Source organism: Eptatretus burgeri, chromosome 13 (assembly GCF_056783735.1).
Source record: "Eptatretus burgeri isolate ZD-2024b chromosome 13, Ebu_testis_v1, whole genome shotgun sequence".
Lineage (NCBI taxonomy): Eukaryota > Metazoa > Chordata > Myxini > Myxiniformes > Myxinidae > Eptatretus > Eptatretus burgeri.
In genome coordinates, this window is record NC_140973.1 from 5,485,679 (window position 1) to 5,502,400 (window position 16,722).

Below are 16,722 nucleotides of genomic sequence, written 5' to 3' on the forward strand. Positions count from 1 at the left end.
ACTGGCTTAGTGATAGGAAGCAAAGAGTGGCTGGTCAGGTAGTTAATTGGATTGTAAACTGGCTTAGTGATAGGAAGCAAAGAGTGGCTGGTCAGGTCGTTAATTGGATTACAAACTGGCTTAGTGATAGGAAGCAAAGAGTGGCTGGTCAGGTCGTTAATTGGATTACCAACTGGCTTAGTGATAGGAAGCAAAGAGTGGCTGGTCAGGTAGTTAATTGGATTACAAACTGGCTTCGTGGTAGGAAGCAAAAAGTGGCTGGTCAGGTCGTTAATTGGATTACAAACTGGCTTAGTGATAGGAAGCAAAGAGTGGCTGGTCAGGTAGTTAATTGGATTGTAAACTGGCTTAGTGATAGGAAGCAAAGAGTGGCTGGTCAGGTCGTTAATTGGATTACAAACTGGCTTAGTGATAGGAAGCAAAGAGTGGCTGGTCAGGTAGTTAATTGGATTGTAAACTGGCTTAGTGATAGGAAGCAAAGAGTGGCTAGTCAGGTCGTTAATTGGATTACAAACTGGCTTAGTGATAGGAAGCAAAGAGTGGCTGGTCAGGTCGTTAATTGGATTACCAACTGGCTTAGTGATAGGAAGCAAAGAGTGGCTGGTCAGGTCGTTAATTGGATTACCAACTGGCTTAGTGATAGGAAGCAAAGAGTGGCTGGTCAGGTAGTTAATTGGATTACAAACTGGCTTCGTGATAGGAAGAAAAGAGTGGCTGGTCAGGTCGTTAATTGGATTGTAAACTGGCTTAGTGATTGGAAGCAAAGAGTGGCTGGTCAGGTCGTTAATTGGATTACAAACTGGCTTCGTGGTAGGAAGCAAAAAGTGGCTGGTCAGGTCGTTAATTGGATTACAAACTGGCTTAGTGATAGGAAGCAAAGAGTGGCTGGTCAGGTAGTTAATTGGATTGTAAACTGGCTTAGTGATAGGAAGCAAAGAGTGGCTGGTCAGGTCGTTAATTGGATTACAAACTGGCTTAGTGATAGGAAGCAAAGAGTGGCTGGTCAGGTCGTTAATTGGATTACCAACTGGCTTAGTGATAGGAAGCAAAGAGTGGCTGGTCAGGTCGTTAATTGGATTACCAACTGGCTTAGTGATAGGAAGCAAAGAGTGGCTGGTCAGGTAGTTAATTGGATTACAAACTGGCTTCGTGATAGGAAGAAAAGAGTGGCTGGTCAGGTCGTTAATTGGATTGTAAACTGGCTTAGTGATTGGAAGCAAAGAGTGGCTGGTCAGGTAATTAATTGGATTGTAAACTGGCTTGGTGATAGGAAGCAAAGAGTGGCTGGTCAGGTAGTTAATTGGATTACAAACTGGCTTAGTGATAGGAAGGAGTGAGTGTCTGTGAGTGGGAGGATGTAAGTAGCGAGGTTCCTCAGGGATCAGTACTCGGACCATTACTATTAATCATTTACATCAGCGATTTGGATAATGGGGTAAACAGTAGGTTTTCCAAATTTGCAGATGACACAAAACTTGGAGGTGAGGTTGATATCAGAGTGGGTGGTGATCACATCCAGGAAAGTGTTGATACTTGTATAGATTTGGTAAAATATTGCCAGATGTAATTTAACCTGAACAAGTGTAAGGTATTGGGGATGGGAAAGAACAATGAAAATAGAGATTACAGGATGTAAGGGGGTAATTTTGGAGCGTGTCACACAGGAGAAGGATCCGGGGGTGGGAATAGATACGGAGCTTTAGGGTGGGGGGGTACTTTTGTTTTTCCCATGTAAGTGGGTGAGGTGTAGGGTGGGGGCAGGTGTGAAATGGAGGGGGGGAGTGGGGAGAGTGGAAGATGGGTACTTTTACTTGACTATCTTTGTCGATCTTGGATGATTGTATTTCGTTCTGATCATATGAGTGTGAGTTTTATTTGTCGATTTAAACCAATCTCATGATTACAACTGATGTAAGAGAATATGATGTGCTCGTGGAGGACATCGACAGGCGGAACACCCTTCGGTTGTATTGATTTGCCTGTTTTTCCTCATCTTGGTGATTTCATGTGAAAGCTTGGTGTCCTTGTACGTATAATCACATCCTGGAGGACAAAGCTGCTCCATGAACCTGAGACTTTTACGTATTTGTTTATTTTTAAAGAGGAACGTTATTGTTTGATTCGATCTTTGATCCACCAGGAAAAGACCTCATGGTGCTGGAAATAAGCCCCTGTCCTGGTCCGGCAAGGCCCGGTTGAGACGCGTTTCCGATGGGTTTGATAAATTGCTGTGTCGGTTTCTCTCTTCCCATGTGCATTACAGTGAAGTTGATCTTTCAACACAAGATCCCTTACTCACCTTGCCTTGTGAACTCTATCAATGTATTGTTTTCCAAGAGACGACACTCCAACATTCACACACCTTTGAGTTCGTCCTGGAAATGAATATCAAACCATAACGAGATGCATGCGTTGTCAGTTGAGGATGAGGATCTATTTAAAAGGTTTAAACGACTTTTTACCCTTGCTTTTCCATGACCCTCCATCTAGTAAAGGATGGAAACCACAACTTATCCCATCCAGATATCATTCATCAGACACCTCACCCGGTGGAGTGTTCGAGTTCTCACATCTCATCGAACTTGCACTCGTTTGCCTGAGTCAACATCGTTTCTTTGACACCTTTGTCGACCTCTCGTGATCGGTGAAGCGTTCATTGATGGTCCGTTGGGTACTTTTTCAACAGAAAACAAACTAAATCAATGATTGCTCTCGCATGCCCTGATCTTCAACCTGGTGTTGAATCGTGAAACGGATACCAACAACTTGATTGCATTTATGATGAGAGTCCATAGGACACCTTTACCCCACCCAGTCTTGAGTAAAAGGATGTTTGAAGGGTCTTTTAAACTCTCCCTTTGCGTTTCCGAGCATGGTGTGTTGTCTCAGAGCCGCAATTTTGTCTGAATCTCGATATTCCTCGGCGCTGAGAACACGAGTGGCACGTGATTGGTCGTGATGGCATAACATTTTGTGCATTCGCTACTAAACGAGGGTTTTGAAAGCGCGAAGAAAGTGATTTTTGTTCTCGTGTTCAAGTACGAAATTCAATTGAAATAAAATTAAGTTTTAAAGGCTGTTGAAAAGCAAACGAACAAACATTGAATCGGAAGATTACCGCCCTTGCAGCACATTCTCTTACACCGGTCGATTTAACACGTTCCATCAGTTCTTCGTGCCTGTTGTTTGTGTCCTTTGTGACGTCCTTAAAAACAGTACCTGATTGGAATGTTTTTCAATACTGTTTAACTGTGTCTGTCTGTCTGACTGAGTAAAAAAAATTAAACAAATTCCTTCCTCTTCTCTGCACATGCACGACCGGGATTAGATTCCGTACAATGTGGCGCATTCAGAGCCGAAGTACTGCTTAACTGTTCATGTTCCGATTCGTGTTCAAAACATATAATTCAATTGAAATTAAGTAGTTCCTCGATCATAGACCGATGGATTACGGACGGACAGACAGATAGACAGATAGACAGACAGAGTGAACAAATTGGCAATTGCCGAACGCCGCTTTGCGTGCGCCGTGCTGGGTAATCCGATGTGATGACAAAGCCACAGCAGATCTTCACAGCATCACAGAGCCATCGATTTTTGAATTAACAGTTCGTGATCGTATTTGCACAGATTAACTGGGTTTACGAACGGTATTCAAATGTCATAATCTTCAACGTTGTGCATATTCACATTGTGTGAAGGTGACTGTTTCATTGTTGGGGTGACTTGCTATCTCGTGATTATCAAGATGTTTTAATCCCCTTGACGAATGTAAAGGTTGCCAAGCTTTGCTGTTGCGAGTTTTAACATCTCCTTGCGGCTTTTTTTTCTTCCTTCTTCTTTGCACAGGGAATGTGGAAGAGGTGGAAAGGTTGCTCAAATTGAAGAATGTACGCATCAACTGCCTGGATGAGGTGCTTTTATATTGTCTGTCCTATCATAAGGAGTATTTCAGTGGATGTGGTTATAGATGTAATGGATTTAAAGGGTATTTTAATCTACTTTTAGTGCATGTAGTATATCTACACTTTCAAAAAGCATTTGATAAGGTACCACATCGAAGGTTGTTAGCGAAGTTGAGGGCTTGTGGAGTGGCTGGTCAGGTAGCTGATTGGATTGCAAACTGGCTTAGTGATAGGAAGCAAAGGGTGGCTGTTAGTGGGAGGATGTAAGTAATGAGGTACCTCAGGGATCAGTACCGAACCATTACTATTCATTATTTACATCAACGATTTGGATAATGGGGTGAAGAGTCAGCTTTCCAAATATGAAGATGACGCAAAGCTTGGAGGTGAGGTGGATAGCAGAGGGGGTGATGATCAGATACAGGAAAGTATTGATACTTGTATAGATTGGGTAAAAGATTGGCAGATGTAATTTAACCGAAGCAAATGTAAGGTGTTGGGAGATTAATGATGAAGAATAATGAAAATAGAGATTTCATGATGTAAGGGGTAATTTTGGAGCGTGTCGCATCGGAGAAGGATCTGGGGGTGGTAATAGATACGGGAGGAAGCAGACAGGATAATGCCAGGTAGCTTTTGCACTGTAGGTAAAGAAAAAAGGTTGCATTTGTAGTAGGGGGATAAATTAATTATCAATCAAAATAACACTGTATCGGTAGGTAAGTGGTATTAACACTGTGTAGGAAGTTAGTGAGGCCTCATCAATTACATAGATGATGATTCAAGAGGATTCTTGGAGGTGTCAAGTTTGTAGCTCTTAACGCTTTCTTTATGGACCTGCTTTCACTGGGGACTGAGGTCATTGAGAAATATTTTTTTTTCACGAATACATTATTAACTGGAATGGCACTCAGTGGAGCGCATACCTTCACCAGGCTGAACAGTCTTTGTTTTCCCACTGATGGGCTGGATTTGCATCCGGATCTTAACCAAAATCGAATCTGCTTGTTCTTGTCACCTACTCAACTCATCCACCAAGTTTTGTCTGAATCCATCCTCAACGTTTGTGAGATAACGTGCTATACCTCGTTTATTGGTCCTACCTCTCGATGCTGAAGAATGACATAAATACCAAGGGCACTTGGTAGAGCGCATACCTCCACCTGGATCTGGATCTGGATTCGGAACTGCACCAAAATCTAACCAGTTCATCCTTGTCACACACTCAACCTGCCCACCAAATTTCATCGGATCTGTCCACAACTTTTTGAGATTTCCTGCACAAAAACAAACAGACACGGTGGTGAAAACATAACCTCCTTCCACCTTCGGTGGTGGAGGAAATTAAAAAAAAATCTTATCTGGATCTTCACCAAAATCAAATCTTTTCGTCCTTGTCACACACCCAGCCTGCCCACCAAGCTTCGTCCGAATCTGGCCGCAAGTTTTTGAGATATCGTGCTCACAGACAGACATACAAACAGGGGTGAAAACAACCTCCGTCCATCTTTGGTGGAGGTAAAAAAAAATAACACTTGGCGAGTGGGAGTGGTTCATGAACTTTCAGCTTTGTTTGAGAAAAACAATATTCCGACCAACGATTGAGAAAAAGAAAAGCCGCAGTTGAGAAAAAAATGAGACGATTTGAGGGTTGCGCAATTATTCAACTTGGACAAACTCGCCTAAATCTAACCAGGAGCAAGTGACACGGTTCACACGTGGAAGGTCAACGTCCCAATAAAAAAAAAACTTTCAATTCCTCATCAAGTTGATTTCAAAAACATGAAATTAAAAGCTTCCGATCAAGCGTCCTCCGTCACGTGCCTCCCTGGAGCTTGGACTACGCCTGTGAGTCTGAAGGTCGATGCTTGACTGTTGGGAATTGAACCAATTTCATTTAATTATATATTTTTTTGTCCGTTGAACCATACTACACTATATATAATTAGAGAATTTTGTTTGACTATTCTGCTCTCCTAAGCGAATGAGTTGAAAACTGGTGGTTGTACTCGGGGTGTGCACGAGTCTGTCTGCCTGAGACTTGGTTTGAAGGGTTAAAAAAAACACACCCTTCGAAAATACAAGGGACATGCTCAGTGAAGCGCCTCGTGGCATTGTGTGTCCAAGTTTACGCTACTAACGAGTAGGTTCATGGCATAAAGCGTTGTTTTTAGAGGGTAAAAAAAACAAGAAAACACTAACAGCAGGGTTTGAGAGGGTAAACAAACAAACAAACAAAATTAATAGTCCAAGTGCTTCAGAGTAGTTGGAGGATCCCAATTTTCTGTACGTACTATGTATTGTTTTGCGCCATCTGGTGGAAGCCGATATTCCAAGTCAAAATAACATACGCCGTGAACATCCTACAAGTGGCGAGGGGTGTGGGGTTAACCAATCTGTACGGACCGATTCTCTGCGAGTAAAAATTAATTTACAAAGGATCTTAGAACTCTGTGGGACTATACCGAGTCAAACAGGTGGTCGCATGATCCTGCACGACATTGTACAACGGAATGAGAAGGCCATTTGGCCCGTACTAGCTTGAAAGACCACTTCGACATTCTGGAGTAAGCAGGTCAGCCTCGTGCGATCGGGGTTGACCAAAACCTTTCCATGTTCCAATACTTTTATATGAATGAAACGGTTGACCGTTTTTGCAACATGTGGAGTGGAAGTGATGAGCCCGTCTTGACTAGAATTTAGGACTTTGACCTTCGAGTCATTACCGGCGCAGCTAACTGACAGACAACCATACACTGTTTAACATCTCGATGAAATCTGCCTTGCCGCAGCACGGAATGAGTCCACTGATGCACGCGGCATACAAAGGACGAGCTAACGTGTGTGAAGTGCTGCTCAAGCACGCTGCTGACGTGAACGTGAACGAACACGAACACGGATACACAACCCTGATGTTTGCTGGACTATCTGGTAATGTTCATCTCTCGATGTCCGATGTTGTGTACATTCCAGGCTTTTACTGTTTTTGTTTGTTTTTGACGTGTTCTTTGACCACTTCATCTCCCCACAAACAAGTACTTTTGACATCTGCTGACTTTTCCCCCTGTGTTGGTCTGCTCTTCCATTTTGCTATTTAATTTATTTATTTATTTTCACAAACCGTGTTTTATGCAACTTTAACTTGTATCCTCGCTTGATTATTTCCTTGTCGATGGTACCCACAGGTAACAAGAAGATCACCAGGATGATGCTGGATGCCGGTGCCAAGACGGACATGGTAAACTCTGTGGGCCGCACAGCGGCACAAATGGCTGCGTTTGTAGGTTTGTTTCAACAATGTGGCTTTTCTTCATCACATATCTGTAAGTCTTTACTTGGGAGGGAGAACGAAGCCCAAAAGGAGTTGGGGGGGGCAGAGGGGGGTATGATTGGTGCTAAGTTATCTGAATTTTCCATCACTTTTACCAAGTTGAACATCGTAATTAAATAATTGTTTTTAACAATAAGGTCTTGCAATAGTAAGTCTTGTAAACTCGGACACACAATGCCATAAGGCGCTTCACTGAGCATGTCCCACATATTTTGGAAGGGTATGACCACGTCACACATACACATGTTGAGTTGTTGGAATCAGAACTTGAGGTTCACAAATCAGATCCATATTTCAGATGGTCTTCAATTCCAAGGCCTTATTCAGAAAAAAAATATAATGTATGTGGCTTGATAAGTTGTAGGAAGCATGTTTCCAATGAGTTCGAGTTTGGACTCTGGTGGTGGTGGTTTCCAAGGATTACAAGGAAATTATGCGCACGAGTTGGCTATTCGGCCCATCATGCCTGCGCCACACCAATACCAGATTTAATAAATCCGTTGATACCCCTTCCCTTCGTGTGCAGCCTTTTGGCTGCTACACTGGTACTCATTTCATCGACTTCAGAAGGACAACAGGCTGAGTCGACCCCCTGGTGTTAATTCAGCAGCCAACGGGGCTTGTACTCGGGAACCCAAGGATCCCAAGCCACCACTCTAACAGTTAAGCCAACACCAGGTGGTTGTTGTTGTTGTTGGTGTTATTTTTTTGGGGGGTGGAAGGGGGGGCAGAGGAGGAGCCCTTGCTGTAAGCAGCATATCCTTACTTCGACATATCTGGTTTTTAGCTCAATTTCCTGACAGCTGTTTAAGATCACCTAATATTTGAAGTGAATAATATATACTGCTGTACTGGTAAAGGTTTGAATTTCTGCTGCCATCATTACAAGTTGATTTTGAAGAGATGTTCTGATCGATTAGTAGTTCCGTGTGTTTTGCTGAGACAGGCTCACATCTGACGGTGTTTGCAAAATCAAATTTGAGAATGTACTCCTTGTCCACGAGGACACGAAAGGTTCATTCGACTGCCAAAATAACAATCCTTGCATCCCACCATCGATTCATTCCGGCTTACCGTCAAATGAAACTCTTCAAATCTTATTTTCATCTTTCGGAGTGGAGTGAAGTTCCCAGTGGCCCTCTTGAGTATAGCCAACCCCTTTCATGACATCCCAAGGGCATCGTTTAATCGATGACTCCCTCGATAGGAAATGTTTATCAATCGGGCAATGTGGTGGTTTTGTATCCATCCAGGCACCTGACGTTATGCACATTTGGCAGTTTGAGAACGTGTCGCATGGAATAATTAATAGTACCTTTTAAATGTATACAGAACAGGTCAGTAAATCCATTTTTTTTTTCCCCCACTCTTATTTTCTAGGTCAGCATGAATGCGTGACAATAATAAATAACTATTTTCCAAGAGAGAGATTGGAGTACTACACACACCCTCAGGGCTTGGAGACAGAACCGAAGCTACCACCCGAGCTCGCGGACCAGTTACACCGCATTCTGCTTGCCACCAACCTCAACCCTGTCAAGGTAAGTATGGCAGTGTGATGTTTAAACAAGGTTTACTGGACCAGCTGAATGCTTTCATAGCTCTTGAACTCGATTTGCATTCCCTTTCTAAGCTGCACATTCTGCTGGTGTCGGTGTCGTTTGCAGCTGGTTCAGCTCGTCCAGGCAGACTCAGCCCTGCAAGATCCTTCTGCGTTGACGCGATGTGTCCGGGTCTTAAATTCTGTGAGCGAGCACGGTATGAAAGAGGCCGAGCCCTGCGAAACCCTTGCCATACGGAGCCATTACTTGGGCTGCATACTTAATCGCTGCTGCTTGCACCTGCAGGAAAAGGGCAGCCTGACGACGCTCATCAAAGGGTGCAGTTGGCTCATCTTTTCTTCTAATTATATAGATATATATATATATATATATATATATATATATATATATATATATTTTTTTTTTTGTATACAATGTTGAGGCTCGTGTAAGAGCTAATACACAGAAAGGTATAACAAGGCAAGAGACAAGAGGAGTGGGAGGGAAGCACAAAATGGTGGGGAACAGAGATAATAGGAGATCTGTGGAAGGAAGAGGGATGGGATGGGATGGGGTGGGGTGCAGGGGGAAAACAAGATGGTTCTACAGGGACTTTCAGGAAGGAAAACGGAATTTGAAGGTGGTGAGTTTGGGGTGGATTAACGGAGGTAGTAAAGATCAAGATTTTGGATGGGGGAAGATATGAGATGGTGGTGAACAGCTTTTTTGAAGAACTGGAGGGAGGAGTGGGATTGAAGAGTGTGTGGGAGTTTGTTCAAGAGGTTGGAAAAAAAAGAGGAATGAAAGAGTGATGGTGAGCAGTGATTCTTGATTTTGGTAGTTTCACCAGAAGGGGGTTTTTGGCGGACCTTGAGCACCCTGAGGAAATATAGGGGGGATAGATCAGACAGTGAGGGCGGTGGGGGGGGAGGCGGGGCAAGACCGGAGAGGTGACTGCAGAAGACAAAGACCACCGACCTGCCTCCGGTGACAGACCCAAAGACTCTGCTTCATCGTGGGAGATACCAATGATCCGAAAAACCTTTGTTTCCATAGCGTGAAGTCGAGCTAGGTATGAGGCAGGATCACCACCCCAGAGGGTGGCGCTTGATTCAATCAAAACCTTGATTGAAAGGACTTCTTGAAGGGGATTGTTGAGAAAGTAGATTGTTGAAGGAAGAAGGAGGGGAGGAGCCTTTGGGTGCAGGGGAGGGGGAGGGTAGTGTGAGGGAGTAGAAGTGGAAGCAGTGAGAGTTGATGACTGATTGTAGAAGAGCTCGGGGAGAGGGTTGGATGGGGAGGAAGACACGGCTAGGTGGTGAAGGGATGAGTAGCAGCGGGGAGTAATAAGAGAGGGGGCAAAGGGAAGTTGGAGATTGGAGGAATGAGCTGGAAGAGAGAGGGTGGGGGAAGGAGGCAGCTTTGTGGAGGGGGAGAGATTTGAAAGGTAGGGGTGTGGGGGAACTATTGAGAAAGGTGAGGGGGAAGAGAGAGTAGTTTTCTTTGAAGATGAAGAGGCAGTTGATTTACAAGGGAGGGGTGAGAGAGAGAGGGAAGCTTTGAGGGAGAGGGGAAATGATGAGAGTAGTAATGGCCATGGGGGAGGAGGGAGAAAGAAGGGGTGGGGAGGGTGGAAGGATGAGATTGGGTAGAGGTATTCTGGAGATGGGAGTGGGTGGGGGGAGGAACAAAAATTGAGGGGGAGGTGTGATGAGATTTGAGGGGGAGGCAGCTTTGAGAAGGGGGAGTGGGGGAGAGATTTGAAACAGAATGGTGAGAGAGGAGAATTGAGTTGAAAGGGGGGGGGGGACAGAAAGAGTGAAGTTTGCTTTGAAGAGGGAGGAGGCGGCTGAATTATTTCTGGTATGGCTGAGAGTGCTTTCAAGTGAGTTGGTTGTCTCGAGCACAGAGATATTTACCTTCTGATGCTGTTTTGTACCTGTATAAAATAACTATACATCCCCTCATGGAGTACTGTTTCAACATTTGGCTTGGAGCACCAGCCTGCCACTTATCTTCACTTAATTGGCTCCAGAAATGTGTGGTGACCTGGTTGGTGTGGAGATGGGTTCAACTCTTCAACCGCTCTCTCACCGTAAGTCATTTGCCACTCTTAGTTTGTTCTGCAGATTATTTCATGTAAAATGTTCTGCTGGACTTTCTAACTTGGTTCCTCCTGTATGAGTGTTTGGTCGTAAGACTCGGTTTGCAATCTCTGCACACCCATGCACTATAGCTGATTCAAAGTGCAGAACGAAAGGATATGCAGCTGGTTTTATCACTCGTGCTGTCTCGCTTTGGAAATCACTGCCTGTAACGTGCTTCCCATTACCCTACGATCTACCAAGATTTAAGAGGAATGTCAATTCCTCCTTCCTTCATCTTTGAGGTTCCATCACATTTCACCTGACTTCTGTTACTTCCTGTGTCTTTGATGTTTTCTTGTTATTTTTCTCTTTCTTTTATCTAGTTTTGCTTATATCCTCATCTTCAGCTAACCTTCCCATTGCCCCTTACCTTGAGTGGCTTTATGCCTTGTTTGGGGCAATTTCTAATCAAAAATATATATTTAATATATAAAGCTCATTTTAACCATTCACTCACTCACTATTAATGTTCAGGACCTTCCGGGTGACGTAGAAAGCTGAAATTTCACGTGCCGATGGATATTGAAGCCGATGCACGGTTCAGTGTGTGTTGGTTTTTTTTATATATATGGTCGAGTTTCATGGAAGGGAACTAAATGGGAAACACCAACAGCAGAGTAGAAGTGAGAGTGATATCAAAGGGAGGGAAAGACACTTGAACAACCTGAATGAAACGCAGCAGCAAGAGGCAGAGGAAAGTGGAGATGAAACAGAAAAGGAGCAAATCGACTGACAACAAATGAAAAGGGGAGGAGGGAGGGGATCACAATAACCTGGAAAAAAATGACGGCTTGAGAATGGGGTCATAAGAAAATGGATGAAGGATGACCTGAGTTTGGGGTGACTGGCTGTCTTGAAGTTCTGGAGGGAAGATGGGACTAAACCGATTGGGGAAGTTGAGTTCACAGGTGAGAGAAAAGAGAAATGAATGAGTTGAGGTGAGCGGTGAGCCTGGATTTTGTGAGTTTAACAACAAGAGGGTTACTGGCAGAACGTGTGTGTCTGGCAGGAATCTTAAAATCTGGTGTTGGCTTTGCGTTTAAGGTGGTGGCTTGGGATTCTAGAGTCCTGAGTTCAAACCCCGTTGGCTGCTGAATTAACACCAGGAGGTTGACTCGGCCTGTCATCCTTCCGAGATTGGTGAAATGAGTACCGGTGTTGCAGCCAAACGCTGCACACGAAGTGAAGGGGTATTGACGGATTTACTAAAGCTGGTATTGGTGTGGCGCAGGCATGATGGGCCGAATGGTCTCCTCCTGCACAAAATTTTTCTTGTAATTCCTTGTTAAAAAAAAAAAATATTGTAATATATATATTTATACCTGGGAGGGACGGAGCTAAGAGAGCGTAGAGGGTGCAAGACCAAAAAGCAGGCAGTGGAACATAGGCCACCAACCTGCCTGTAGTGTGAAAGTAACATGCCTAGATACTCAGCTTTGCCACTCACACCTGTGTAATCATCCCCAGCATCTGATGTTGGTCTGTTTCTTTGACCTACCTCTTTTTTAACGCCCAAACAATTACTCCATACTATGCCTGAGAGGGAAGATGGTTTCTGTATTTTACAGCGGTGCTCGAGTAAACACATACTCGGTCCTGTTTCCTCTTCTTCCTGTACTTAAGGATGGGCTCTCTGCTCGTTTTGAAGGAAAACCTTCAATGGTTGGATTGGTTAGCATGCACGACTTGAATGAAGGATTAGAAGCAAGTGCAGTTGATGTTCAGTTTCTTCCCCAAAATGCATCAAGACGACAATACTGAGCACACATTTGTCTGCATGCTTCCCGTATCTCCAGGTTTCTGAAGGGCCGGGAAGGTGACGGCTTCCCTTTGATGCAGGAGCGGTTTATTCGGGATGCAATCAAGCGCTTCCCACGGCCAGAGGCGGGATTACTGCAGCAGCTTGTCCGGACCATAGCCCCCATCGAGATGGTGAGGCCAACATCGGTACAACCGTGCATCACCAAGTAGAATGAATTGCACACCTAAAAGAATGGCATTCAAACCATAAGGGATGTTTAAGTTTTTTTTCCCCCCCCCCTTTTGTTCTGGCTTGCTTATCCATGAGAATGTCAACTCGGCGATAAATTAAAACTCGCTTCATACTTCCTGCTGTCGGACATTCTCCAATGTGCAGCACACCTATTGGACTGTTTCTTCGTTTGACTTGAAATGTTATGACTTCATTGTTACATTTTTTTTGTTTGTTTGTTTGTTTTTAAAGGTAGTCACAAAGCATGGAAATAATCCATGTTGGCCATAGTGTTGTCACTATCTTTATTACTACTGTTACCTGCTCTCTCCGAGCAACAACACGAGTGCATCAGTTACCCGGAGGGGTGGCAGGGGTAGAAAAGCTTTCCTGACAATAATATGTCCCGTCTATTGTTTATCAGGTGAAACCAACACATGCCACAAAACAGAAGGATATTTAATAAGCAATTTATTAAACCCGACTGTGTATCTTTCAAAACACGAATACCGTACCATTTCATAGCATCCCATAACAATGATTTTAAAAGAAACACTGATTTGAAACACTGATGCCAGGTTTTCTTGCAGTTTTGAATTGACTCTCGAGTTTCAAGTCAGCAACTTATCTCGGGTCCTCCTTTTTTTTGTAATAAAACCTCAGCAGGGTACGAATTTTTGTCAAAGTCTGTTGTGGCAACGTTTGAAGCAGCTTTGCCCCGTCGAGTGCGTACAGGTTGAAGTCTGACCGGCCAGTCGCGTAGCAAGTCCCCAGAGAGTGATCTTGGTATCACCGAAGCAAGCAGATGAATGAGTCCACTACTCACTCGCCTTTAAGGACCACAACAGGCCATCTACTAAAGATTGAGGGGAAGAGAACACAGGTCCTTTGCCTTCTCGATGCAACCAGAGAGGAAATGCCTGCTTGGATTCGTCTCCGAGACACCAGCAAGGCAGTAGATTCGGCGAGAACCCAATCTGTCAGCGTGCAGCTGGTTCAAGTCAGTTTTGGTATTGCAGAACCAGTGATAGTTATCATGCAACACTCTCAATACCCTCTTTGGTGGATGAGCCCGGTTTAAAAAATGAAATTCAGCTTGGACGTGCCGCAGTGCACACAGCTGTTCTTTCTCACACCGGTCACATTGTGTCCTAAATTACATGGCTCTCTGCCTGTCCTTTTTATTGTCTCACACAAGGTCACTCAGAGGCCTGGCATCGAGGAGTCTGCATGCCTCGTCTCTGTGGATGAGCTTTACGTGGTCTGGATCGTAACTCTTTTCCCCCATTCCGTTCCGCTTTTTTGTGGAAGTGGAGCTGTCAGATTACTCAGACACATTAGTCTAAACACATTGCAAAAAGAAAGTGGGGGGGCTCATGTCCAACAAAAGTGCAAAAAAGTTGAGGAAAGTGATTTCTTTGACACACAAAGTGGAAGTTTTAGATAAACTTAGTCAAGGCAAGTGTGTGCGGCATCACTGCATGGGCAGACATCATGGTGTTGAGTCCAGTATCCGCCAAGTCAAGAAATGTACAGAAAACGTAATGGGGTTGTGAATACCCTGGTTTTGCACCATGAGCAAGGGTGATTCCAGTAAACCGCTCCTGTACATGACGCACGAGTTTATAGTTGAGAGGAAACGTAACCTGCCGCGTAAAACAAGGGTTTACTGTAGTCTGAAAATCCACCTTGTATGTTGAGAGCATAAATTTTTTTTAATGAAATTGAGGATAATTATTAATTGCAGTTTATTCCATGTGACAGAAGCTGGTGATTAATGCTGCAACAGGTGCAACTTGGAATGGTTCTGTGATGACGTGCTATGCTCGTATATTTTAGCTGAAGGTATACAAGTGTTACTGAAACATTCATTGGAATATGGAATGGGACTCGGCAGAGCGCATACCTCCGCCACGCAATGCCTGATCCGCAAGAACATATCGGGCCCAGTCCATTTTTCAAATATCGTGCTACATATAGTTTTTGGCCCTGTCTCTCAATCGTGAAGAATCACTTTAAAAATTAAATAATTCTCGGATCTTCACCAAAATCGAATCAATTTGTCCTTGCCACACACTCAATCTGTCCAAGTTTCGTCCGAATCCATCCACAACTTTTTGAGATATCCTGCACACCAACAAACAAACAAACAGACGGACGGGGTGAAAAATGTCACTTGTGACCTTAACACATTTGTATTAAAAGTCATGGAAAACACTTTTTTTTGTTCTGGAAAACTGGAAATTTGGTCTTCCATGGCTGTGCGAACCATTGTGGAGATGTGCCTTGGGTGAGGCTTGTCAGGGTACAGTGAACAATTCCGAGAGCACAAATTGCAATCGACAGCGCATTGACGCTGTCCTTTATTTATATTTTTAAAGAGTAACGCAAATTTGTATAAGCCAGGAATAAGTAATTACACGGGTTTTGCGAGGTACTCGTGTGATACACAGGATTTTACTGGGCTTGAACACGGGTATAAATCCCTGGGTATAGGGGTATAAATCCCTGGGTATAGGGGTATAAATCCCTGGGTATAGGGGTATAAATCCCTTGGTTATAATTTACTTTTAGAGTTGCTCATTCTTATATTATCACACATCACATATACGTGGGGAAATTGCCAGGATGTGCTACTCGTAAGTAGTGGCCATGTGCGATGCTGTGTTTGGTGGTCAGAGCCGACATGACCGGCATTTGCAAAGCTGCCTTCAAATGTACGTGTGATGACACCGAGTTGCAAGTTCAGTGATGCTTCGGAAATGATGTCTTCATACATTTGGGCTGCTGAATTGGGCTTCCTGGCTAGATTTATTTAATTTTCTGTTGTGGTCTGACCAAAAGAGAATGCTGAAGTCACGGCCCAAACTCGTGACAAGACGAGGCATGACTGAGAGCCCGATCAAAGATGAGTCCCAGAAAGCAAAACAAGAAGAGTGCATTCTTGAATAGTTTGATCCCATGCTGCTATCCATTTTCTGAACGCTATCCGTAGTGAGACAGGTGAGAGCAGTGCCGGTTATCCTGTAATGGTAATGCGTGTACTTCAGATCCGTTGGCTTTGTGTTGCCAGTGGGACGGAGATTTGTTTTCCTCTTTGTATATAAATATATATATTTATTTTTTTTAATGAGGTTTTCCTCATTTGACTAATCTTCACTTTTCCACAACCCATCCCTCCCCATCCCCACTTCTCAGGGTCACGAGCCAACCGCTCTATCGGTGTTGACGCAAGCAGTGACCGGGCAAGTGGGTATGCTGGATGCTGAAGTATGCGCGACTTGTGGAGAGTATGGCGCGTTGTGCAGGTGCTCGGCTTGCAAAAGGGTGAGGAGTCTGTGCTCTCATCTCTTCCAGCACAATAACATGTTTATTATCTCCACGCTTTTTGAAAAAAAAAAAATTAATAAAAACCTCCCGCGTTTTAAATCGAGAGACATTATTGTAATCGGCTCTGTCTGTCCGTCCGACATGCTACCTCCTGCTAAACGGTCGGGCAGGAATTCACCATACTTAGTTATGATCACATAGCAGCAATGTGCAAGAGCAGTCATGTTTGGTTTTGTCCCTTCGGGTGGGGTCAAAATGTCAAATACCAAAAAATGCAATTTTGGACACTTTTTGAATGATATTTTTTTTATTTATTATTGAAACGTTGTTTATGTAAATATAACATTGGGGGGACACATGAAATGTGTAACAAATTTTTGGATTTGACCCCGGTTCATGTCCCAGGGGATGGGGACTTTTCATAGGTCAAAACGGGGGGAAAAAAATAATTCAACTCAAAATTTGATATTTGGTCATTCAGGTCAGGGTCAGGTAT

General features: G+C 43.8%; 1 protein-coding gene across 1 annotated transcript in view; it reads left to right on the plus strand.

Annotated features, from left to right (window-relative positions):
• Window positions 1-16,722, plus strand: part of ANKMY2 (ankyrin repeat and MYND domain containing 2) — a 29,502-nt gene that overhangs the window by 5,290 nt on the left and 7,490 nt on the right. Inside the window, exons 2-8 of the mRNA XM_085850876.1 lie at window positions 3,850-3,914; window positions 6,698-6,836; window positions 7,091-7,189; window positions 8,617-8,777; window positions 8,904-9,115; window positions 12,721-12,856; window positions 16,095-16,223. Of these exons, the coding sequence (XP_085707002.1) occupies window positions 3,850-3,914; window positions 6,698-6,836; window positions 7,091-7,189; window positions 8,617-8,777; window positions 8,904-9,115; window positions 12,721-12,856; window positions 16,095-16,223 (941 nt within the window). The remainder of the gene's footprint in view (window positions 1-3,849; window positions 3,915-6,697; window positions 6,837-7,090; window positions 7,190-8,616; window positions 8,778-8,903; window positions 9,116-12,720; window positions 12,857-16,094; window positions 16,224-16,722) is intronic.